A 25,199-nucleotide genomic window follows, 5' to 3' on the forward strand; every position below is an offset into this window, starting at 1 on the left:
AAACCATTTATTCAGTGTAATGTTTCCCAAAGTATAAGTGGTATATCAAGTGATTTGCATCTTCTCCAAGCCTGTAGTTGAAGCATTTTACACTATCTTAAAATGGTCCTTATTTCAGGATTGATGTGATACATTCCTCCTAGACTTTAATGCCAGAAAAAAAAAAAAAAAATTCCTCCAGATGAACTCATTTGGTTCCACTTCACAATCTGAATTTTATAAACTTTTCCTCTCCCCCCCCAGCCCTTTTCCTTAACTGCCAGGATCCCCAAACTAAAGTTATTATAAAACTCTCTTACTTTTCTAATTAGATGGTTTCTGATTTGCAACTCTTGTTATTTTTTAATTGTGAAAAAAATTCCTGTTAAAAAATTCACAAAATATAGGAATGTGTAAAAAAAAAAAAACACGATTGCCCACAGCCATCCAGAAATAACCACCATTAGCATGCGGATGTATATACTTCAGACTCCCCCCCCTCCCTTTGTATTATAAATACGTAAGCATATAAATCAGTGGTATAACATGTTTTATAAACTGCTTTTTTCACTTAATAAGTCATAACCATCTTTCTATGTCAATAAATATAGATCTATTAAGCTGCCTTTAACGGTTGCATAGTTTTCCATTACATGGGTGAATATATCATGATTTATTTACCTAGGCCCTTGTTAGTGAATTGAGGTTGCTTTCATTTTTAAATGATAAATATCCTTATTTAAGTGTATAATTTATGCCTTCTTATAGTAAGCCCCTTAAAAATTATCTTTCAAAATTGACAGGAATGAATGAATGAATGGATGAACAAAATTCTAGGAATACGCTGGGTGTCTCCAACTGTAATTAGCATTCATTAGCATTATAATATATCCCCCTTTCTTCCTTCTCTAGGTCTCAGCCAAAATGAGCGAAACCCCTTCCACCAGCTTTTCCACAATCCATCCCATTTCTCCTGAAGGCCCAGGGCCCTACCCTCGCCACGCGAGCGTCACTCATCCCGTGGTGGCCAAACGGATCAACTTCTACAAGAGCGGAGACCCCCAGTTCAGCGGGGTCCGGGTCGTGGTCAACCCGCGTTCCTTTAAGACGTTTGATTCACTGCTGGATAACTTGTCCAAGAAGGTGCCCTTGCCTTTCGGGGTGCGGAACATCAGCACCCCCCGGGGCGTGCACAGCATCACGCGCCTGGAGGAGCTGCAGGACGGCCAGGCGTACCTGTGTTCCCACGGCCCGCGGGTGCAGCCCGTGGACCTGCAGCGCGCGCGCCGCCGACCGCGGCCCTGGCAGAGCCCCCGCGCCGTCAGTGCGCATGCGCCCCGCCGCCCCGCCGCCGTCGCCGCCGCCCCGCGCCGGCTCGTGGTGTTCAGGAACGGCGAGCCCCGGACGGGCCGCGCGCTCGTGCTGAGCCGGGCGGTCACCCAGAGCTTCGAGGCCCTCCTGCGGCACCTCTCCGAGGTCCTGCGGTGCCCGGTGGCGAAGCTGTACGCGACGGACGGGAGGAAGGTGCTCGCTCCCGCGGCTCCTGTCGCGCCTGTGGCCTCGCCCCTCCGTCCTCGTGGGGAGGGGGGATCACCACGTCCATGGCCTCGCTGCTCCCGCCTCAGAGGGGGTGGGGAGTCTGTCGGCACGTTGGCCTTGTCCCTCGGTCCTGGGTGGGGGCTCTGGCCCTTGTTGGGGGTCGGAGGGTGGGTCTGTCACCGCGTGGATCTAGCCCCTCCACCGTGAGCCCATGGGCGGGGTCTCCTCTGTCTGAACCTGTCAGAGGCGTCGGCCACGAGGCCCTCGTCTCTCTCCCTTTCTGCCTTTCCTGAGCACCGAGGGGAGTAATGCGAATAATGCATTGGCTCAGAATCCAGACTCCAGGGTGTTCCCTGAGAAGGAGGGGCCTAGCGTGGTTTTCTCCCGGAGAAGCATTCCACCGGATCCTGTTGGGGGTCTGGGAATGCTTCCCTTGCAGTGAGAGCGTGTCCCCAAGAGCTCCCCTTCCTGCCTGGCCGAGTCCCCCAGGCCCTTCCCACCCTAGTCTTGGGGATCCCTTTGGCTACAGCGGGGGTCTTTGGTGGGGAAGGCAGAGGCAGGACCCACACTTTGAAAGGTTTCTTTGGTTAGCTGGGCTGTCGGCTCAGCAAGGACCTTGGATTCCCCCACTTTGGTATTTTCAGTTATTTTGTGTACATCATTGGTGCCTTAGAAATGTTCGGTCATTAGCTTCTGCAAGCCCCTGAGGTTGTTGAATGGATTCAATCAGACTGATAAAATTACCACGTGGAAAGAACAAATCTTCCTGTGGCTCAGGTGAAGACCTGAACTGTGGGTTTTTTTCTTGCAGGTTCCCAGCCTCCAGGCAGTGATCCTGAGCTCTGGAGCTGTGGTGGCAGCAGGAAGGGAGCCATTTAAACCAGGAAATTATGACATCCAAAAGTTCTTGCTTCCGGCTAGATTGCCAGGGATCTCTCATCGCAGAGGAAATGCTAGAAACGCTAGGTCACAAAGCAGAAAGAGTAAGTCACTTAAATATATAGCCTTTACTTTTAGCGCTGAGATTTTTTACTTCAAAAACAACAACAAAAAAATCCATGCTGAAATGTCCAATTTCCTTCACAAAAGAGAAAAAATTGAGATTAAAAACATTCTAAAGTGAAATTGGGTCAAATTATAGTTGGAAAGAGTCAGAGAGATTATCTAATGACTGTTTTAGACTTTCAAATCAATCAGTGATAAAACTTTAAACTGATGGGGTATACTTTTTTGCATGTAATGCATAGTTGAAAAAAATCAACATGCCAGTATTTTTTGCTTCAGAATGGAATTCTGTGAAATCCGTGTAAGTGACATTGCTGGTAAATGCAAAGTTGTCTCCAAGTCGTAGTATGCAGTGTTCACAGCTGAGCTCGGGATATGAACTGAGTGACTGCACTATTTCAAATCTTCTAACTCCAGATGTGACCTACTTTCTGCAGTTATTCCAGTTAAAATCATAGATTCTTAGATCCATTTTTTATGTATTAAAAAATTAGGTTCATGTAGCCAATTCATACTGGTTAACATTGATCTAGGTTGATAACTCCTTTGGAACTGCTGCCAATTGTGGCCTCATCCTTTGATAGGGGAGGAAGATGGCCTCTTGAGAGGCTGTAAATTTTCTTTGCATGCCTGGCTAATGTAATTATTCATCATGCTCAGTATTTCCAGTGAAACTAGCTCTCTGCTAAAGTAGTGACTGCCATTTATATTTAATTTTAACTTTCATTCTATTTAGACATGGTTTAATATTCTTAATTGTTTCAATTCCTCTATTACTGCAAAAGTGGGTGAAACAACTCAATTATTATTTCATATTATTTCAACTTAATTATTTCATGGATATATTCAGTAGATCATTATTAATACTCTTACTTTTTTGGCTTTAGGCTACCAAATATATGTCATGTATATGTTAGAGCTATTCTGCCCTCGTCCTTTTACTAAAATGATTTTATTACTTTTTGTCTGATGTAGGTTGCTGAGTAGGATTTTTGATGGCTTCAGGGAAACTGAGGGCTTTGTTGAGTTTTACTTCAAAAAATAAAGGATGAGACATTTTCATTTGCAATTTTCATGAAAGTATATCCAAAATAAGAAAAAAATAAGCCTAGGCTTATACTTTGAAACATTAAAATTGTTTATTTAATGGCAAGCATGTGCAAATTTGTACAAACTACTAATAGGAATTTGATAAAATTTAAGAAGCATGCCTTCCAGGTCATCTCTAGTGACACATAATAAAAAGATAAGTAGATGTTTGGGCTTGGGTCTAATTCTGTTCTTTTTTGTGTCCTGCATTAAATCAAGTGCACTGATTAAACAAAGTGAATGCTAAATTAATAATTATTACTTGACTACTCTTAATTACTTGGTCCAGCCTTTGTAACAGATTCTGAAAGTTTCAGCTTTCATTAAGCTGTAGATGTCTTTCTTGAATAGGCAAGAAGAGGAAAATGAATACTTCCATTCATTCTTACTTATTTTGTTTGAATAGGTAAGCAGCACTTGTTTAGACTGCAATATCAGGATTGGTAAATAAAACAGAACAAACAAAACAAAATAAAACCCCATAAAAAACCTTAATTTTGATGAAATTCTTAGGAAATTCTACTTCATGCATTCCTTATTAAACTTATTAAAATTACATTTTTGTGACTCTCCTTTTTGAAGCAGACCTCTAAGGTCTCATTTTAAGAGTGGTTTGTGGAAATTTACCAGATATTACAGTAAGTTTTCTCAAATAACCAATGAATACATAGAGGTAAGAAACATATCAATAAAATTTTACCAGGGAATTCAGAAAATACTGTATTTTTCATTCTAATTTTTTCTTATTTTTCTTCTTTCTTTTCTGCCTCTTTCACTGGATATTTACAACTTATCTACCTTCCATATTATATTTTGATGTGGGGCATCTTTTACTCTTAAAATCTTGAAAGTGAGTACACAGATGCCTTCAAGTCCAAGGTCCCAGATTTATTCTGTTTCTTCTGACAAAATGCATAATGGTGATTGCTGCTCAGACTATTCTCTTGCTCCTGAAAATTACCTGGCCTTAGAAAAAAATGATTCTCATAATGTATCGATAGCTCCTTCTGAAGATGATGTTGAGAAATCAGTTGTTTTTAATCAAGATGGTACTATGACAGTTGAGATGAAAGTTCGATTCAAGATAAAAGAGGAGGAAACCATAAAATGGACAACCATTGTCAGTAGAGCTGGTCTTTCGAATAATGATGGAAAGAGTGAGATAAGCAGTTTTCCAGCAGGAGCACAGGATCGATCATCTGGTTTAAAGCTTGCAGCATGTTCATTGTCTGCAGATGTCTCTCCCATGGAGAAAGGCAGTAAGCAGGAGGGCAGTTTGGCAGAGGAGATTAACACTCAAATGACAATTCAAGAGGCCAAAACTTGCAGTTCTGCCAGTTGGGAGGATGCTGCGTTGAACACAAATGCCACTGAGGTGACTCAGGATCAAAAAAAGCGTCACTTTTATAGGCCCCCTACACCTGGACCAAGGAGAGCAAGACAAAACAAATCTGTGATAGGGAGTGTGACCTTAGTATCTGAAACGGAAGTTCAAGAGAAAGTGATTAGTCAGTTTTCCTACAGCAAAGAAAGGGATGATGGGGAAAACAAATCTGAGTATCACATGTTTACACATTCTAGCAGTAAAATGTCATCAGTATCTAACAAACCAGTACTGGTTCAGATCAGTAACAATGAGCAGATGGAGTCATCTTTGGAAAGAAAAAAGGAAAGCAGATTTCTTAAGTCAAGAGCAGTAAGTGCAGGTGTCATAGAAATTACAAGCCAGAAGATGTTAGAGCTGGCCCATAATCACAGCTTGCCGCAGACTGTTTCAGAGAATCGGATTGTGGAGGCAGGCATGGTTGATAGTGTGATATCAGACATCGAAACTAGTACCAAGACCTGCAGACCTTATGATAACACCAGTGATATATTCAGTCCTGTTTCAGCAGATGCAACTCACTCTGCAGGGAATAGCTCTGGCACTGACAAAACCATTTGTGAAGCCCCAGCTTTAGCAGAATCCTCTACTGTCACCACAAAAATGGACAGACTAATTAATGAATTTGCTCAGTGTGGTTTAACAAAACTTCCAGATGATGGAAAGTCAGTTTCATCACCTGTTGCCGGCAAAAAGAAGAAGAAATCTCAGCAGCAAGTGATAAATTCAGGGCATCAGAAAGGGGAGATTGCAACCAAAGGAATCCTCAGTCGGAGTGACAGAAAGAGTGCAGAAGGTGCATTTGCATGGGAAACTGTATTGCAAGATTCACACATTCCCCCTAAAGAAGGGGTAATTCATGAGGATGGTCTCCAGGCAAGTAATATGGTAATTGAATCAAATGATTTCTGTTCCAAAAGTAATTCAAATCCCATGATTTCCAAGAATTTCCATAGAAATAAATTAAATACCACTCAAAATCCTAAGATTCAAGGACTTTTAGCTAAAGTAAAATCCAAAGCACTAAGGAGAGTGAGCTTAGGAGGACCTACAAAAAGGGAAATTGGTCGAGGAGATAAAGTGTTTCCCCACAATGAATTTAAGTATTGCAAAAAGACTTTTGAAAACCAAAGTTTCTTTCATGTGTTTAACTTCCTTGAGCAAACACCCAAAACTTTTTGTGTACCACACTCTCAGGCAGAAATGCCATCTGGGTGCTTGAGAGGGATAGCCCAGAAGAATTTAGTTTCAAAAGTTAATAATTCACACATAACTTTAAAAAGTCAGAAAAAACAAAAAGGGGATAAGTTGAAACCAGGTGCTATTACAAGTAAACAACCTGCTATTACAAGTAAACAACCTGCTACCACCAGGGCACGTTCCTTAGCTTCTTTGAGAAAAGCCGATTTTCCTGAGGATATTGCCCATCATTCAATTCAAAATTATATCCAGAGATGGTTGCAAAATGTAAATCCTCATTCAACTTCGCAACCTAGAAAATCAACTCCAGTATGCAAAAATGAAAGGGGTGTGGTCAATTGTAACAATAATGACTTTCCAGCAAATAATCTGTACATGAGTTCTGTAACAGGAAATAATTTTGTTATAGAAAGTAATAAGCACAAAACTAAAAATGCTAAAGGGGCAGGGGATAATCTAGGTAAAGAGGTATTTAAGTCTCTTATGGGCACAGATAATGGGACAGAGCTTACCAAAGGACACTGTGAGAGCCAGGTTGAAGCTCTAAGTGATGCTTACTTGGTTTCCCTGCATGAATGTTGTACTTTATCACAGTCAACTACTAATGCTCTTAATACAAAAACTCAGGCATCTGCCGAAAAATCAGGACCAGAGGTAAGCCTTGTTTGTCAGGAAATAAACCTAGCTTCAAAGAGGCAACTTGTGGAGGCTGCCATTCAAGTAGATCCTATTGGAGAGGACACTCCAAAAGACCTCGTGCAGATCTTGTTGCTTCACCAACTGCAGCAAGCTTCCTTTCCTAGTGTTCAAAAGACTCAGAATAGAGTCGTTCAAATGCCAGGTTCACTTTCAGATGTTCCCTTCCCTTCCCTTGCCCTGTATAATTCATCCACCAATCTCCTTTTAGCTTGGCTCCTGGTGCTAAACCTAAAGGGAATTATGAATAGCTTCTGTCAAGGTGGTGCTCACAAGATGACCAGCAGATCTTCAGAAATACTTGCGCTGGTGGACGTTCTAAAGCACATGTCTGTCACAGAGGAAGCTGAAGACTTGAAGGCTGCTGTTGTCAGTTTAGTGGAGTTGGCCACAAACTGCTTTGAAGTTGCTGAGAAAGAACAAGATAAGGTTGCAGTAGGTCTTTCTGCAGATGGTTCTACAGTGAAAATTCAGAGTGTTCCAAAGTGCACTGAAAATGAAAAAGCACAGGAAATCTCCTCTTTGGAGGGCAGCTGCTGTACCAGTGGAGCCTGTGTCCGGGAAGTCCGGGTTTCACAGGTGACTTCCTCTCCATGTGGGGCGTGCACTGTGGGTAAGACTCACCCTCCAGAGGAGACTTGTATTCCCACAGACTCTTTTATTCCTAGTGACAGCTGTGCTGTGGATCAGACCTTCTCTATGAGTAAGGCTTGTGTCCTAGGAGAAGTCTATTCCCTTACTGATGCTGTGTCTTCCCATATGGCTTCTCCTCAGAAGGAGGGTCAGATCCATGAGGCATCTTGTCCAACTGATGAAGCCCATACCCCCAGCAGAGTCTGTGATAACAATGATGTTTTAAGTTTCAAACAAAACACAAATACTGATAACTTGATATTGATGGAAGAGTTAGAAAATGTTTATGAAGTTCAGAAAGACCCCGATATTTTGGTAGACCCTGGGTATAAAAATGGTGTTAGTACATTGATGTCACAACAAAATATAAATGATTTAAGCCCCTGTGGCCTTTTCCTAAATGCAGCAGAACCAGAAGTTGGTGAGAAACTGAAACGTAGTTCTCTAGCTGAGTTTCAAAGTCACTCACTAAAGGAATCTCAGGGAAAAAATGCATATACATCCTTTGATAAAGAAGAATCAAGGACTTCTGAAGAACCGTGCTCACTAACTAACAGCATGACATCAAGTGAAAGGAATAATATTTCAGAATTGGAATCTTTTGAAGAATCAGAAAACCAGGACACCAATGTCTTTAATGTAAAGATAATCGCAGGAGAGCAAGCCACCGAAGCATCAACCCAAGAAGAGTCAGAGCCTTATAAAAATGTGGAACGGATAGACATCTCCAGCTGGAGCGTTAGGGAAGAAGAAAGAAGGAATGATGTAATTTGTGAGACAATTCGGAGGAGGCTGGCCACACCACCATCTTTAGTTTTTTGCTATGATTCTAGACAAAACACTGAAAAGCAGATGAATGAAGGAGAGACTAAAACGAGAGTAAAAATGATGGTGAAAAGCATAGAAATAGGAAGCTATGCAGAGTCCTCTTTTGATTTAAAAAGACGCTTACAGAGTCCGGTGACTTCAGATTGGTCAGACTGTGGACAAGAGGGTGACAGTCAGCCACTGACTAAAACATCCAGTGACGTCCCCAGTGACAGTGCTGAGGAGATCTCCCGGGGGAAAGACCACAAAGTAGGATTTGTGAAAGGGACAATAGAAAAGCTTTATGGTAAAGCAGAGCTTATTAAACCATCTCTTTTTTCTGGGTCTGCACACAGATCGCGGGTTCGTCCTCATAGTTCTACGGAACTTCAGCTTGCGAAGAAAGTGGGTCTTTATCGTTCTGAAGTTTGCGAAGGTCATGAGTCACCTGAGAAGGGGTCTGGGAGTTCACCCACGTTGCAGGAATTTCAGGAGGAAATACAAGACAAATGTGACTTTAATTGCGTGAGGGCCGACAGCTGTGGGGCAGACGTGGGACATGGTACAGAACCAAATGATTGTAACAGAATCCTCAGTGATGTGGAAGAGGGGGTACTGATTGACAAAGGCAAGTGGCTCTTGAAAGAAAATCATTTGCTAAGGGTGTCATCCCCTGAAAACCCTGGCCTGTGTGGCAATGCGGACACCACATCCGTGGACACGCTGTTTGATAATAATGGCAATGAGGTACCATACTCACATTTTGGGAATCTGGTGCCAGGCCCAGCCATGGCTGAACTGTCCTCTTCAGAAGTGGAGGAACTGACCCAGCCCCGAGAACTGAAATGCAGCTATTTTCACATGCCTCGTGGCAGTGACTCCGAGCCTTTTCTTGAGGATTTGCCCGATGTTCAAAATAAAACATGTGATATGAAGAGAATATCACCAGCTCACCGGACAGAGGGGAGGGGGCATCATCAGGCGGGACGAGTTTGCACTTCTGTCACTCATGCCTTTACATCTGCGGGTCACAAAGTGCACCCTGCCTCTGACGACCCCGTTAGAAACCAGCCCCTGCCTGGTGACAGTGTGGTTCATGGCGCCCTTCAGGAAGGTGACTCATTGGATAAACTCTACGCTCTTTGTGGTCAACATTGCCCGATACTAACTGTGACTATCCAACCTACCAATGAGGGCGACCGGGGATTTGCATATCGCAAAGATTCTGATATTGAGAATTACTGGGGTTTCCATTCTTGGATGAAAACACACCCATATTTACCACAGTCAAACAAAAACATGTTCAGAGACAAGAGCAATTCAGCAAGAAGGAGAAAGACGCTTATTGATGCCATCAGTGATGCGTTCCATGGGCTTTATTTCAGTAAAACATCCAACTTGGTTAAAAGAAGAAAATTAAAAAGAATTAATTTCTTGGACTTAGAGGAAGTAAATAATTTAGAGACATTTCAGTCGTATTTGGAGAAAAGGTTTTGTGTGAAGTTTTTATACACATCATTGTTAGCTGTGGTTGAGGTGGGTTCAAATACACAAGACCCCAGCAATTGGGTAGATGAAATCTTTAAAGCAGTTGATGAGAATAACAACTTAATAAATAACAGATTCCAGAGCTCCAGAACAAATCTGAGCGAAGGGGTAGCAGGAAGAGAAAATATCAAATATTGTTACTCCCTTGAAATGCTTGGCCAAACCTACCTGTCAGATATTCACCAACTTGAGGCATCCTTAAACATTAGCAACAGAAATATATTAGAAACACTTTCCATTTTTGAGGATGAAAATCTTTTCATTTGGGAAAATGAAAGCCAGCTAAATTTAACTGATCTTGAAAGCAGTGATGAACAGGAGGATGTATGATTTAAGTATCAGCCAGGCCTTCTCCACCAATACGTTTTTTTCCCCATAATATAATAAAGCACATGGTATAGGATGCGGACTGAATAACTTGTAAGAATTTCCCTCTGCTTCTTCAAAATGAACGTACCCTAGGCTAACCCTTGGATAATTATAACTAACAATAATGATATATAATAATATAATGTATAATAAAATTATATATAAAATAATATATGTAATTGTGATTATCTTTGGATAATCTGATTTGACTTTCTCCAGACCTCTGTTCTTGTTCTTCATTTTCCCAGCAATTACAGGTTGAGTTTCTATTTTACCCTTTTGGAAAATGGTTTCTCTATGGTTTTGTTCTGAATGTATATAATTTCATGTGTCTGTGTTTTTTTTTCTCCTAGGGCATCATAAGTGCCATAAGGACAAGAGTTATAACTTCTTTTTCTTTCCTTTTTTATATTGTTAGCTTAATGCAAAATGTATTTAATGTGTTGATGAATAAATGGAATAGACATAGCCTGAAGTTACTGAGTGTGTTAATTTTTAAATCCTGGCTTCTTCTGCCGAGTGCTTTGAGCCCAGTTCCCCAGAACGTCTGTCTAGTGAACTTGCAAGCATATCCCTGGGACAGAAGTCACCATGATCTCGTGCGTAGGAAAAGCTGCTTCATTCCTATGAGCTACCTCTCTACCACTTTGCGTAGAAAGTATCATCTTTTACACATTAGTAAAATGTCAAGAAATTAAAACAGGCCAGATAAAAAAGGGGAGGGGGATGGAATTTAAGGCATGTCCTGGGAAAGAAAATGGAAGAAACTGGAATGATTTAGTTGGGAAAAGAAAAGAGAAAAGTGACTTTAAAATTTTCATCAAACTGGAAAAAGAATTGCTGTGAAGAGGGCTTGACAGTTATTTTTCCCCATGTTCACCTGCATTAATAAAACATTTAATTAGATAAAAATAAAAATGTCACTTTCTAGAAGGATAAAGGAACTTGATTAGAGCATGAACTATGAAACAGAAATCATCTTTTTGAATACTTAAGATATTTTACCTGGGACTTAGCCAGGTATCCTTTTTATTTCTTTATTAGAAAAGCTGTGGGTTTACAGAACAATGATGCAGAAAATACAGGATTCCCATATATTCACCCCCAACACCTTTCAGTGGTGTGGAACATTTGTTACAATTGATAACATGTTTTTATAATTGTACTATTAATTAAAATCCATGGTTTAACTTAGGGTTCACTGTCTAGTGTTGTTCCATAGATTTAAAAAAATTTATTGTCACCATATATACGATCTAACATTTCCCCTTTTAATTACATTCAGATATATATTTTGGTGCTGTTATTTGTGTTCACAATGTTGTGCTATCATCGCCATCATCCATTACCAAAACATTTCTGTCATTTCAAATAGGAACCCTGTACATTTTAAGCCTTAACTTCGTATTCCCTATCCCCAGTCTGACCCCTGGTAACCCATATTCTAGATTCTGACTCTGAGTTTTCTTATTCTAATTGTTTCAAATCAGTGAGGTCATACAGTATGTGTCCTTTTTTTGTCTGGCTTATTTCACTCAACCTGATATCTTCAAGGTTCACCCAAGTTGTCTAACATTATCAGGACTTCCTTTTTATGGCTGAATAACATTCCATTGTATGTGTATTTCACATTTTATTTATCCATTCTTCGGTTGATGGACACTTGGGTTCCCATCTTTTGGGAATTGTGAACAATGCTGCTATGGACATCAGTGTACAAATATCTGTTTGAGTCCCTGCTTTCAATTCTTCCGGGTACATACCTAGAAGTGGGATTGTTGGATCATATGACAATTCTATACTTAACTTTCTGAGGAACTGCCAAACTGTCTTCCACAGTGGCACCATTTTATATTCCCACCACCAATGAATGAGTGTTTCTGTTTTTCCATATCCTCCCCAACACTTGTAATTTTCCATTTTTTAAATAGCAGCCATTCTAATGGGTGTGAGATGGTATCTCATGGTGGTTTTGATTTGCAACCAGGCAGACTTTTAAGGTTCCTTTCACTCTATGACTTTATCATGTTATTGAAACAAGTCTTATACAATTTTGAAATCTCTGTGTCTTGTCTGCAACTCATGCAGAATAAAATGATTAATGTTATGAAGTTACCAAAATAACACAAATCTGGCCTTTAGGAAGTAAGTGTAATTAATTACATAAAGAATAAGGTTGGTTTCAGCTCAGCCTGTGACATAAATCCATGGAAAATTACAAATTGCTATTTACTTCATCAACTGAAGTCTACCTCTACATAGAGTATACTTTTTCTATAGTAAGTGATGCACTCTTCTGATAGAAGTATGGAAGTTACAAGGTTGTGTGAACTCCTGCAAAGATCAGTGAGAAATTATAGTGAAATAAAGGGCATACAAATTGTGGAGAAATAATAGGAAGTGGAGAAGAATAAACATTAATTTTGTGCCTACTCTCTGCCCAGGACTATAGTAGACTTAGAGATTTATTATATCTAAACCTTCTTCATAAATTTGTTGTGAGTTTGGGTTTATCACTCCCCTTTTCTAGGTGACAGAACTTCAGAGCAGAGAGGTAAAGTTCTTTAGTCAGAGGTGCCCAATGGGTGTCATGTCGGAATTTGAATACAGGCCTTCGTGCTTGAAAATTAGTGTTCTTTATACTATGTCTTTATTCTTTTCACGTGAGGAAGACGGGGTAAAATGTTTAAAAAAATTATTTAGCACTCCTATTCCCCAGAGCAGAGGCAGAAAGAATTTTTTTTTCATTTAGCAAGAATGTAATGTTTAGTTTTAGTTTTATCTTTTTAATGGGAAGGGGTTAAAGGGTAAATTGATGAAGATGTACCAAGGAGATTGGGGAAATCATTCATGATACCCAGAAGTTTTTAGAAAGATATGACATGCAGCATATGGCTTTTGGCAATTGTACTACATCAAACAATATCCTGGTTGGCCCAGATAGTATTGGGAAAAAGAAACAGGAGTGACATTCATGAATTAGCAATGTAAGAAGTACTTCTCTTTATGTGTTTATATGCAATGTTTATATTGCATTGAATTCTGACACTGTAAACACAGTTTATACACACTGTACTCATGTTTATATCTCGGAACTAATATATTACTTGGGGCATGGGAAGAACCTGGTAATTGAATGTTGACTGGTGAGACATGTCTTTGAAGGCACTTATTCTTTTTTTACCTATTATTAACTTTGGATTCATATATGTAGAAGGATATGCAAAGATGTCAAGGGAGAGACTAAGGTTCTTGCATTTTATAAAACCATGTTTCAATCATCTTTTAAAATGTCTGCAAAATGAGGCTGCTTTTAAACATTCAAAGGATGTTTTTTATTTTCAAGACTTGCATTAAAAAACCCAAATCTTGTAACACTGTGAAATTTAGAAGAGTCGATGAAGCCCTAGAAGAACTTTAGGGTTACCCAGTTGGCTCTTGCTGTAGAGGTGACCTACTTGCAGAGCTGAGAAGGCATCCGAGGCTCCTGTACCTGCCCCTGGGGCCGGCGGCCCCGAGTGTGGTGGTGTAGTGACTGCTTCTGTTCACCAGATGGCGGCTGTGCTCAGCGCTGCCAGAAGCCCAGGGCCCCACCGCGGGAGGCTTAGTAGCTAAAGAGTAATTGTGAGTGATTTTCCCCAATCTCCTGCTTCTTCATCAAGCATTGAGACTGCCCCTGGGCTGCTTGCTTCCGCTTGGGAGTAAGCTGGGGCCCGACTGTGCGGACAATCCGTAAGTATTAAATCTAAAAGGTGTAGCAGTGTTCTGAATTTAAGAAAGTATACTGTGAGTAGCAAAAAGCTGAAGTTCAAAAGTAGACACAAAGAAAAATGCCACGAACCAAGAATCATCGGAACTGATCCCAAGGATGGCCCTACCCGGGGAGGAGGGGAGCCCCCAAATTCCCTAAATCAAGTTGAAGCTATGTTGGCTCAGGGGGTAGTGGTGACTTTTACACAAAGCTTCAGGATATTTTACCTCTTAAACTTTCAGTGACACAAAACACAAAGGGACTGAAGCCACGGTCCATGTTTGGAGCACTCATATTGTGAGTTTCCTCATCTGCAAAATGGGGCCACCATTTAAAGTCTTTGTGAGGCAAGTGGAAGCTACTTATAGGGTTGTGGCGAGAGGGTCACTTGAGGCCATGCTCCTAAAACTCTTTGCACAGAACCTGGTGCACAATTCATTTAAGCTATTTTTCAAAAACAGTATTAGCCACTCATGTTCAATGCCTTTTGCTTTTGTCAAAAGTTGGTGCTCTTGGAATCAAGTATTGAATATCTCACCCTTTGAGGTACCAAAATATCTGGAAGAAGTATTATCACTTCAATGTTTAGCCATGACCCTTTCTTGAAGGAGAAGCTGACTAACATTTTTGAGCCCTACTTGGTGCTCAGTATTGTGCTAAGTGCTTTATGTATACGGTCTCAGTCGACCCCCACAGTAACCCAGGTGACAGCACCTTCAGTGGAGCCAGGAGAGAACTGAGGCTTGCAGAGGTCAGGAAAGGAACACTTTTCCTTCCACTTCTGTGTCCAGGCCTCACAGGTAACCCTGAGTTTTGTGTAGACGGATCTACCCTGAAAACAAAGTGACTTTTTAATTCCTTGTTTACTGAGGCAGAGAGGGGTTCCATAACTGCCCAGGGTGGTGTAACTAAGTCGAAGTTATTTTGATCCCAAGTGGCATACTTCTTCCTCTGTTTTACTCTGTTGTCCATTAAGGTCTTTTTTTTTTTTTTTTTTTTTTTTAATCTTCATTTTATTGAGATATATTCACATACCGTGCAGTCATACAAAACAAATCGTACATTCGATTGTTCACAGTACCATTACATAGTTGTACATTCATCACCTAAATCAATCCCTGACACCTTCATTAGCACACACACAAAAATAACAAGAATAATAATTAAAGTGAAAAAGAGCAATTGAAGTACAAAAGAACACTGGGTACCTTTGTCTGTTTGTTTGTTTGTTTCCTTCCCCTATTTTTCTACTCATCCATCCATAAACTAGACAAAGTGGAGTGTGGTCCTTATGGCTTTCAGGATAATTTTCAAAAAGCAAAATCATGGTTTCCTTACAGGTATAAAGTGAACACATGCCTAGATGATTAACTCATTAATCATCTAGGGAGCCAGTGAGTTCAAAGGAGACTTTCAAGCATTGCACAAACATGGGCAGATAAGGAATGCTGAAATGGATTTGGGTTTGTCCAGCAGTAATTAATTGCATCTCACTGGACACAACTAATTTATATTTCTTTGGACAAGAGTAATTTGCATTGTTATTAGTTTTTTACAACTTACAAGGTTGTAAAATAGCTTAAAGATCATGAAAAGCAGAGAAAAACCCTAAGAATGTGCTCAAAAAGACACTCACTAATCTTGTTTTTGGTGCATTTCAAGGTCTATCACAATTTTTTCTTGCAAAGGCTTTGTCCTCTGATGACTTAGGAGCTAACTCATTAAAGGAATATCCCCATTTCATAGCAAAAGGTGTATGACTGACCACGCTTTCTAAAAATAAACAAGAAAACAACAAAACCCCAACAGACACAAGTTTTAGTGTTTTTGATGGTTTAGGGCGGATTTGTTCATCCTTTAGTTCCAGACCTAAGCGGTGTACAGAACCCAGCATGGACTTCAAATGCAATATACTGTGACTGATTTTAACATTTGCAATTCTTCCCATAGTGTATGCACAACAGACTTGTGTCTATGCATAGATATTTTTTCTCTTTAATTTTTTAGGAGCAGTTGTAGGTTTTCTGTGCATAGGTAGTTTCAATACCTTATCAATGTTTACTTTCTGATTCATGCACAGAGATTACCATAACAATCAATAACAGCAACAACAAAAACAAAAGCCATTGGAGTAAAAATCACTTAACTGCTTTCTCTCTGGAGAGGAAGTTCTTATCTTTTTTAACACTAATGTTGATAAATGGCTAGCTTACAGACTACTACCTAAGAGAGTGCTTAAAGCTCAGGTGAATCAATATAATCAACTGAATTAAAATGGGATGTTAGGTTCATGGAGAAAAATGACCTGTACATCACAGGAATTCATTATATTAGGACCAATAATGCTCAATGTGAAATGAGTGACATTAAACACTATATTTACATTCATGTATGTGTCTATTCCTATGGATGTGGTACAGGGTAATCCCAAAGAAGAAATAATCTCAAATCATTTGTATATTGGGATCTATTTTAAATATAGGTCTATTAGATATAGTGGGAATTCTCAGTCAAAAAACTCAAGTTATAATGTGAAGAATGACTTGGACCAACCTTACATCCTTGCTCAATTTCTCCCCGTTGACCCACTGACAGACACCAATGTGTCGAGTGAGTTCTGTCCTTATCACGGTAGGACTCAGGCTCTCTCTCTCGCCCTTCAGAAGGCACAGGTGCAGTACGGTCTAGCATTTTGGGGACTCAGGAGGCTAGAATAGAAGTTTGCATGGTAAGTCTTTTGGGCAGTCATCAGTTTCCATGTCGACCTGAATCTGGGACAACGACTTGGGTTAACGTGAAATGTGTGACTCACAGGAAATACATGCAAGGATAGGAAACGTCTTGGTAGGACTGACTTGACCTGGGGGTGGGCCTGAGTGGGATAGGAGTGGGGTTGACAGGGTCTGCCTAATTGTGCGGGACTCTGCAGTCAGCTGGGTCCACTAGTTCCTGCAGGGTATCAAGGGCCAAACCCAGAGAGGCCTGCACTGGTAGACCATCAGGCTCAGATGTTTCACTTTGGATGGTGAGTCCCTCCACTTGCATTTTAATTTTTATCAAAGTAACATATGTTTAACTAGTTAAAAAAATCAGGTAGAAGTGCAAGACCTCTTTCTGATACTTTCACAGCTCTAATTCCCATTCCACAGGGGCATCTCCCTTCAAATCTTTTAATGCTTCTGCTATTTATTTCTGAATTTCTAAAAATGTTGCTTTTTTGTTGAATTTCCCTAATGACTGTTGAGCAGCATCTTTTCATGTGCTTATATGTCATTCATGTATCCTATGTGGTACAGTGTCTGTTTTCTTCTTACCTTCTTTTGGCTGTTTGCCATCTTGGCATTGTAAGAGTCCTTTATGTTTGACATACATTTTCTCCCTGTCTGTAGTGCCTTCCTTCTCATTTTCTTTTTCAGAGAGCAAAACTTTTGAATTTTGATGAAGTTCAATTTATTCATCATTTTTTAATGACATCTATTACATGTCCTATCTAAGAAATCTTTGCCTAGCCCAAATGAATAAGATTTTCTCATATTTTCTTTTAGAAGTTTTATAGTTTTAGTTCCCACATTGGGTCTATTTCACATGTTTGTGTTACTTTTTGTATATGGTGGGAGGTAAGGGTCAAGGTTCATTTTGTTTCATATGAATATCCAATTATTTCATCACCTTTTGTTGGAAAGACTATCCTTTTTTTATTGAATTACTCTGGCACTGTTGTTGGAAATCAATTGACTGTATCTGTGTGTATGTATTTCTACACTTTCTATTCTATTTCATGGATCTGTATGTCTATTTGTACACCCAAACCGACTTCTTGATTACTGTAGCTTCACAGCGAGCCCTGAAACCAGATAGTGTAAATTTTCCCTACTTTATTCTCTTTCAAAATTGCTCCAGCGGTCTGCATTCTTTCATTTCCCTCTTCTTCCAACTCTGCTCAACTGGCAGCAGCTGGAGACCAAAGCCTTGGGTGCCTAGCTCAGAATTTTCCTCTACTGCTTTGTCTGCAGCCAAAGAAGTTCCAGAAACCTTGGAACTTATATTCCTGGGGGGAAATAGAGGCCATAGGGAGATGGAGGAGTCAAGTGGGCTTGGCAGTTAAAGGCAGTGTCCCAAAGAGTGCCAGAGAGAGCCACACACAGCCATGCATTCCGTCTGTACAGCAAGCAGTCCATCATTGGCTTGGACCCGCAATCAAATGGTTTTTCTACGTTTAGGAGGCAGGGAGCCAAAAGGAAGGCTTTTCTGGCATGAGAAGAGAAACAGAGTTCTTCTCTGTTAACTTTCTCTCTCTTACTACTCAGAAGTTATATTGTGGCTACCTGATTTTACACAATCTTCTTTAAACAACAGAGGCTGAACTGAAAAGCTCCTTCTTCATTGTCTTGTTTGCAGCTGGATTTCCAGTGGCTTAATCCCAACTCTTTGCGGTTTGTGTTTGGCTAGCACCCACAAACAGAAATTTCCTTGCAGACACCATGGTCTTCCAGTTGCTACACAGTTATGCTGGAGGCAGCCTGCTCTCCTTTGCTGCTGCTTTTTATTGCTGCCTCTAGGTGTGAGTTGCAGTCATTCGGGCTTGGGGCTGGGCATAGCCTCTGTTTCTGTAATTTTGTACATTAGGAGTTTAGTTTTCATTTAGGTAATAATTTTGCTCTTTGAAATTTACAAAGTTGATAGCAGCTTTTATATGTAATTTGTAAGCAAACCATTATTCTAATTCGGAGTTTCTCAAACCTTTTTATTTTTCTTTCATTATTGCTTTCCCCGAATAAGAGAAATTAAATAATACAGAATAAGATTTTTTGGGTAGGCTTGAGTTTTGGAGAGTCACAAACTCTTGTAATATGTGATACTTTTCCACCTCCCAAGAACCAATTTTCATGCCCCTGTTGAGAATGCATGGCCTTATTGATAGAAAAGAGGCAATTCGATAACAATAACAATGATAATAACTTTTCTTTATTGAGGGGCTATTATGTACCACCATGTGCTCACATATGTCTCATTTAGCTCTGATGAAGACCATACTAGGAGGGGGTTATTTCCACTTTATGGATGAAGAAACTGAGAAAACAGAGGCTGCAAAATTAAATGCCTTTTGCAGATAATTCCCCTGACACTTTGTCCTAGGAAAGCTGTCATTTGCTTTTTTTTTTTAATTTTTATTGAGATGAAACTGACATAACATAAAATTAACTATCTTAACAATTCAGTCTAGTTCCAAAATGTTTCCATCGCCCCAAAAGGAACCCGCATCCATTAAGCAGATGCTCGCATTCCCCACTTTCCCCAGACCCCGAAAACCATCCATCTAAATTCTGTCTCTCAGGATATTTCATATAAATGGGATCATACAACAAGTGACCTTTTGTTTCTGGCTTCTTTCGCTTAGTATAATGCTTTCAAGGTTCATCTATTTTGTACCATGTATCAGGGCTTCATTCCTTCTTATGATTGAATAATATTCAATTTTATGTATGTACGACAATCTGTTTATCCATTCATCAGGTAATAAACATTTCAGCTGTTTTAGTTTCTTTTTGAATATAAACCTCTCCAACGCTTGTTAGTTTCCATTTTGCTGATTGTAGCCATCTGAGTGGATGTGAAGTGGTACCTCACTGTGGTCTACTTTTTCTTTTTGCACTTTTAATTATTTTTAAATTTACAATTTAGTGGCATTAATTAAATTTACAATGCTGTGCTATCATCACATCTATTTCCAGAATTTTTCATTGCTTGAAACAGAAAATCAATAATCATTAAGCAATAACACCCCATTCACCCTCTCCCCCCAACCTCTGGTAACCTCTAGTCTACTATCTGTCTCTATGAAATTGCCTGTTTTAGATATTTCATATAAATGGAATCTGGCTTTTTCTGTATCTAGCTTACTTCACTAAGCATAATCAAGGTTCATCCATGTTGTATCATGTATCAGAACTTCATTCCTTTTTATGGCTGAATAATGTTCCATTGTATATGCAGACCACATTGTGTTTATCCATTTATCTGTTGATGGACACCTGGGTTTTTTCCAACTTTGGCTATTGTGAATAATCCTGCTATGAACATTGTTTTTCAAGTATCCATCTGAGTCCCTATTTTCAATTGTTTGGGGGAATCTACCTAAAAATGGACTTGCTGTGTCATAAGGTAATTCTATGTTTAACTTCTTGAGGAAGTGCCAAACTTTTCCACAGCGGCTGCATCGTTTAACATTCCCACTAACGATGTTCTTAGGTTCTAATTTCTCCACATCCTTACCAGCACTTGTTATTTATCTTTTTTTTTTTTTTAAATAGTAGGCATTCTAGAGGGTGTGAAGTGGTATTTCATTTTGACTTTCATTTGCATTTTCTAATGGCTAATGATGTTGAGCATCTTCTCACGTGCCTACTAGCTATTCGTATATCTTTGAAGAAATGTCTTTTCAAATCCCTTGCCCATTTTTTTAACTGGTAGGAGTTTTTTATATATTCTGAGTATTTAACCCTTACCAATACATGGTTTGCACGTATTCTTTCCCATTTGTGGGTTCCACACTGAGAATGTGAGTTGTCTTCAAGTCCTCCACAAGCCTGGGAGGGGGGCGGGACCTGCACACGTAAAAATGCCACAAAGCTTTTTTACTGTTTTTAATTTGCTGTTTCCTTGATTCAGCCATTTGCTCACATGCTGTAAACCATTGACTGTTTCCCAGAGCTCTGAAAAAAATTGTTCAGACAGTTTCTGCTTGATTTCTCAGTCTTTCTGTGGGGAGACATGCACATGCTTGGAGCTGCTTACTCCATCATTTTGACTGACCCTGATTTGTTTTTGTCAGAACAAATAAGTTTGACTTTTCTAGAAGTTTATGTATGGAATCATACACTATGTAGTCTTTTGTGATTAGGGTTTCGGTTGGTATAAACTTTGAGAGTCATCCAACTGTTGTGTAAGTCAGTAATTTATTCCTTTTTATTACTCAGTAATATATGTATCAGAATTTGTTTATCTTTTCACCTGCTGATGGACATTTGGGCTATTGTGAATAAACCTGCTATGAAAATTTGTAAACAAGTCTTTTATGTTGTATATTTTTCCTTTCTTGGGTAAATAACAAGGATGGAATTTCTGGAATATATGGTAAGTTTGTTTAACTTTCCAAAAAATCGCCAAACTGTTTCCAAAGTATTGTATCATTTCACATTTCGCCCTAGGAAGGTATGAGAGTTACAATTGCTCTACATACCTTATCATTGGTTGGTATTTTCAGTCTTTTTAACTTTATTCTATTATGCACAAAGTTATATCTCTTTTTTATTTTAATTTGCATTTCCCTAGTGACTTATGATGCCAAGAATCATTTCCTGTGTTTATTTTCCTTTATATATATTCTTTGAAAAATGTCTGTTCAAAACTTTTGTTCATTAAAAAACTGCATTGTTAACCTTATTATTATTGAATTGTAAGAGTTTTTAATATAATCTGGAATAAAGTCTGTGTGCATTACAAAATATTTGATTAAATATATGAAAATATAGAAAATTTTCTATATTTTTCTCCCAGTCTGTGGTTTGTGTTTCATTTTCTTCATAGCATCTTTTGAAGAAGAATATTTAATTTTGATAAAGTTTTATTTATGCATTTTTTCTTCTGTGGTTTAAGAGCACAGGAAATGTTTGTCTAAGAAATATCTGTCTATCCTGAAGTTGCAAATATTTTCTCCCATGTTGTCTTCTAGAAATTTTATAATTTTAGCTTTTATCTTTAATTCTTTGATTGATATTGAATTAATTTTTGTGTTTATTGCAAGGTAAGGGTCTAGGTTCATTTTATTTAAATAGCTATTTATATGTTCTAGCACTATTTTGTTGAAAGACTATCTTTGGCCTATTGAATTACTTTCACACATTTGTCAGAAATCAGTTGACCATGTATGTGCGGGTATATTTCTGGATTCTGGATTCTGTCTTTCATCTATAGTTCTATCCTTATTCCAGTACCACACTGTCTTGATTATTGTAGATTTATAATAAGTCTTGACATCAGGGATGAGAATCCTCCAACTTTGTTCTTCTTTTTCAAATTTGCCTTGGCTATGCAAATCTTTATAATTTCCATATAAATTATAGAACTAGTTTGCCAAATTCTAGAAAACTCCAGCTGGGATATTGATTGAGATTGCATTGAATCTAGAGATTAATTTTGGAAGAATGGACACCTAACAATACTGAGTCTCTTAATACTTGCACGTGGCATGTCTCTCCATTTATTTTGATCTTCTTTAATTTCTCTCAGCAAATGTTTTATAGTTTATAATGGACTGGTCCTACATACATTTTCTAAATTTTTGAAGCTTCTACATGGTATTCCAAAATTTGATTTTCCAGTTATTCATTACTAGATAGAAATACAATTGATTTTTGTATGTTGACTGTGTAGCTAGAGACATTCATTTTAATGGCTATTTTGTAGATTCCTAAGGATTTTTTAATATAGAAGAATCATGTAGCTTGTAAATAAGGCAAGTATATACTTATTTTCTTACCTCATTGCCTTTTATTTATTTGTCTTCCCTTATTGCACTGGTTAGGATCTCTAGGTTAATGTTGAATAGAAGTGGTGAGAGTGGGCATCTTTGCTTTGTTCCTGAACTTAGTGAAAATGCATTTAGTTTTAAACTGTTAAGTATTATTTTAGCTTCGGGGTTTTCACAGAAGCTCTTTATCAGACTGATAAAGTGCCTTTATATTCTTAGTTTTCTGAGAGTTTTTAACATAAATTGGTGTTTAATTTTGTCAAAGCTTTCTTTGAATCTATTGTGATGATCAGATACATGTTTTGTTTTGTTTTTCTGTAAATATGATGTATTACATTGTTTGATTTCCAGGTGTTAAAAACTTCGCATTCCTGGGATAAAACTGAAGATTGTAGGGGAGGACTTGATATCCTACTATTTTGTTGAGAATATTTTCATTTAAGTTCATGAAGGTTATTGCTCTGTCATTTTCATATAGTGCTTGTTGGGTTTTGTATCAGAGTAGTGTTTTTATCATAGAACAAGCTGGGAAGTATTCCAAAAGTTTTCTGTAGGAGTGTTATGATTTCTTTCTTAAAGATTTGGCAGAATTCGTCAGTGGAGCCATTTGGGCATGCAGTTCCTTGTGAAAAAAAATTAACTATAAATTTATTGTTTTAAGGAAGATATGGGGCTCTTCAAATTTTTTATTCCTTTTGTGTTGGCTACTGTAATTTGACTCTTTCATAAAGCCATTTGCTGGCTCCCTGCATCCTGCTTTGTTCCTAGCCCATTTACCACCCCTTCAACCCACTCAGTTTCAAATTGTAGCCTAATAGTGGGTGATCATTGTGAAGAAGGATTTTAGAATTTTGTCTACTCACCTTTTTTCTCCCATAATGTTTCTGAGCAAGCTGGATTAGGTGTCCTGGAATTCTCCCTTCCTCTCCTCTTGGAGCTACATTAAAAAGTGCTGGTTAGAGAAGGAGGCATCTATCCCCACCTGCAGGGGTGGAGTCTCAGTACATGGAGGGTAGCAAGAGCAGAACGATGCCTGCCACCAGGAACTCAGTCCTGGGGAGCCACCCTGTCCCACAATTTGCAGGTGTTGGGGTTGCCAACAGAAGCATGACTTACACAGCACTAGAAGGAACAGGGTTTTACTTCTCTAGTGGGCATCAGTTCCCCATGGCCAGTGGATCTCAATCTGTGGCTGAGGCAGGGAGATGTTCCACTCAGCACCCCTCTCTTGTGTGCGTGCTGTAGTGGAGGAGCCCTACTTCCTCCCCACGAAGGACAGATACACCACTGGGGAGTGAGCTGGATGTCGTAAAACATGCCCACCAGAGTCAGACTGTGTCCAGTGGATATTTCCATAGCTTGGGACACTGGGGGAAGGAATGTCCCGGCAGACCCCTTATCTACCAGGGGACTGGGTTTTATCCTACGAGGCTGACATACCTGGTCCTGAGCAAGCATGTATTTATGGGGCCCAGGGAAAGGCAGCAGGCAGCTCTAGGACTTCTCCTACCACACACAGTTTATAGCATCAGGTGGTGTACCTTCTTTATTTAATTTATGCTGATGTTTTTTGTTTGTTTTTGTTGCTGTTGATTTTGTTAGTTTTTCTAGGACAGAACCTCTGACCTCTCTTCCCCTCACCAAAATATTACATTAAGTATGTTATGGGTTTTTCTTTTATGATAGGTGGGCCTTATTACCTCATATAGATTACAAGCTAATGGAGGGCAAAGACATCATCTTTTGCTTCACTGTTCCCCACCATGACACTGCAAATCTAGTAATAACTCAATGATAACTTGTTTGCTGTCGATTGATTGAACTGTTAGTTGTGAACTAAAAGATAAATCTTGGTTCACGATGTTTAGATTCTATTCCAGTTACTACAGCATTCCCTTCCAAGGCTAAGGTTTTAATGAATTTAGGGATTTGAGGAAGTGCAAAACCCTATGGTAAAAAGACATTATATTTTATTATTTTCATTTTTTTTCTACCCTTATTCTTTTCATCCTTTTCCATCTTAGTTGTAAGGAAATACAATTTCCTTTCTTATTGATTTGGTTCTTGCAAATTTAGCAAGTATTGATTCTCCCCTGAACTTTTTTGCTGCATTTCTAAGACAGTGGAATCTAAAGAGCTTTGTTCCATTTTATTCAAACAAGCACTAATACACCAGTGATTCTGAGCAAAACAGCTACAATTTTCCCAGCTCTATAGTTTGTAATTGCAATTTAACTGCTTCTGCCATTGTTAGAGATAGGCTATATCCTCTATATCATTTTTTTTAAATTATATTTTTATTTACCAAGGGATCATCTACTAAGATGTTTTGGTAGCCTAACATGGTTCTTTGCCATTTGATGGACAAATAAAATGGAATTTCCTTTTTTAAAGTAGATTCTTAAAAACATCCATTAATTTAAAATATATTTATTATATCTTAAAACTAAAATTTAAATCCAGAATTTGATTACTTATTTGAATGACTGAGATGAGAAATACACTTTAATTAAAATATTGGAGAGAGAAAATCATAATCAAATGCATAAAATATTAATTAATCCATACCTCTGGATTTTATTGCCTCATATTTCTACTTCTTTTATATCTCTTGAGTGTGTTCTCTAATTGCTCATTACTTCAATTTTCTTAGAGATCAAGTCTATGAA

General features: G+C 38.9%; 1 protein-coding gene across 1 annotated transcript in view; it reads left to right on the forward strand.

Annotated features, from left to right (window-relative positions):
* RP1 (RP1 axonemal microtubule associated) overlaps positions 1-25,199 on the forward strand; it is a 351,706-nt gene that overhangs the window by 46,797 nt on the left and 279,710 nt on the right. The window contains exons 3-4 of the mRNA XM_037803054.1: positions 892-1,503; positions 2,330-2,501. Coding sequence (XP_037658982.1) covers positions 904-1,503; positions 2,330-2,501 — 772 coding nt within the window. The 5' untranslated portion in view covers positions 892-903. The remainder of the gene's footprint in view (positions 1-891; positions 1,504-2,329; positions 2,502-25,199) is intronic.

This window comes from Choloepus didactylus, chromosome 14, assembly GCF_015220235.1.
Source record: "Choloepus didactylus isolate mChoDid1 chromosome 14, mChoDid1.pri, whole genome shotgun sequence".
In the NCBI taxonomy this organism is placed as follows: Eukaryota; Metazoa; Chordata; class Mammalia; order Pilosa; family Megalonychidae; genus Choloepus; species Choloepus didactylus.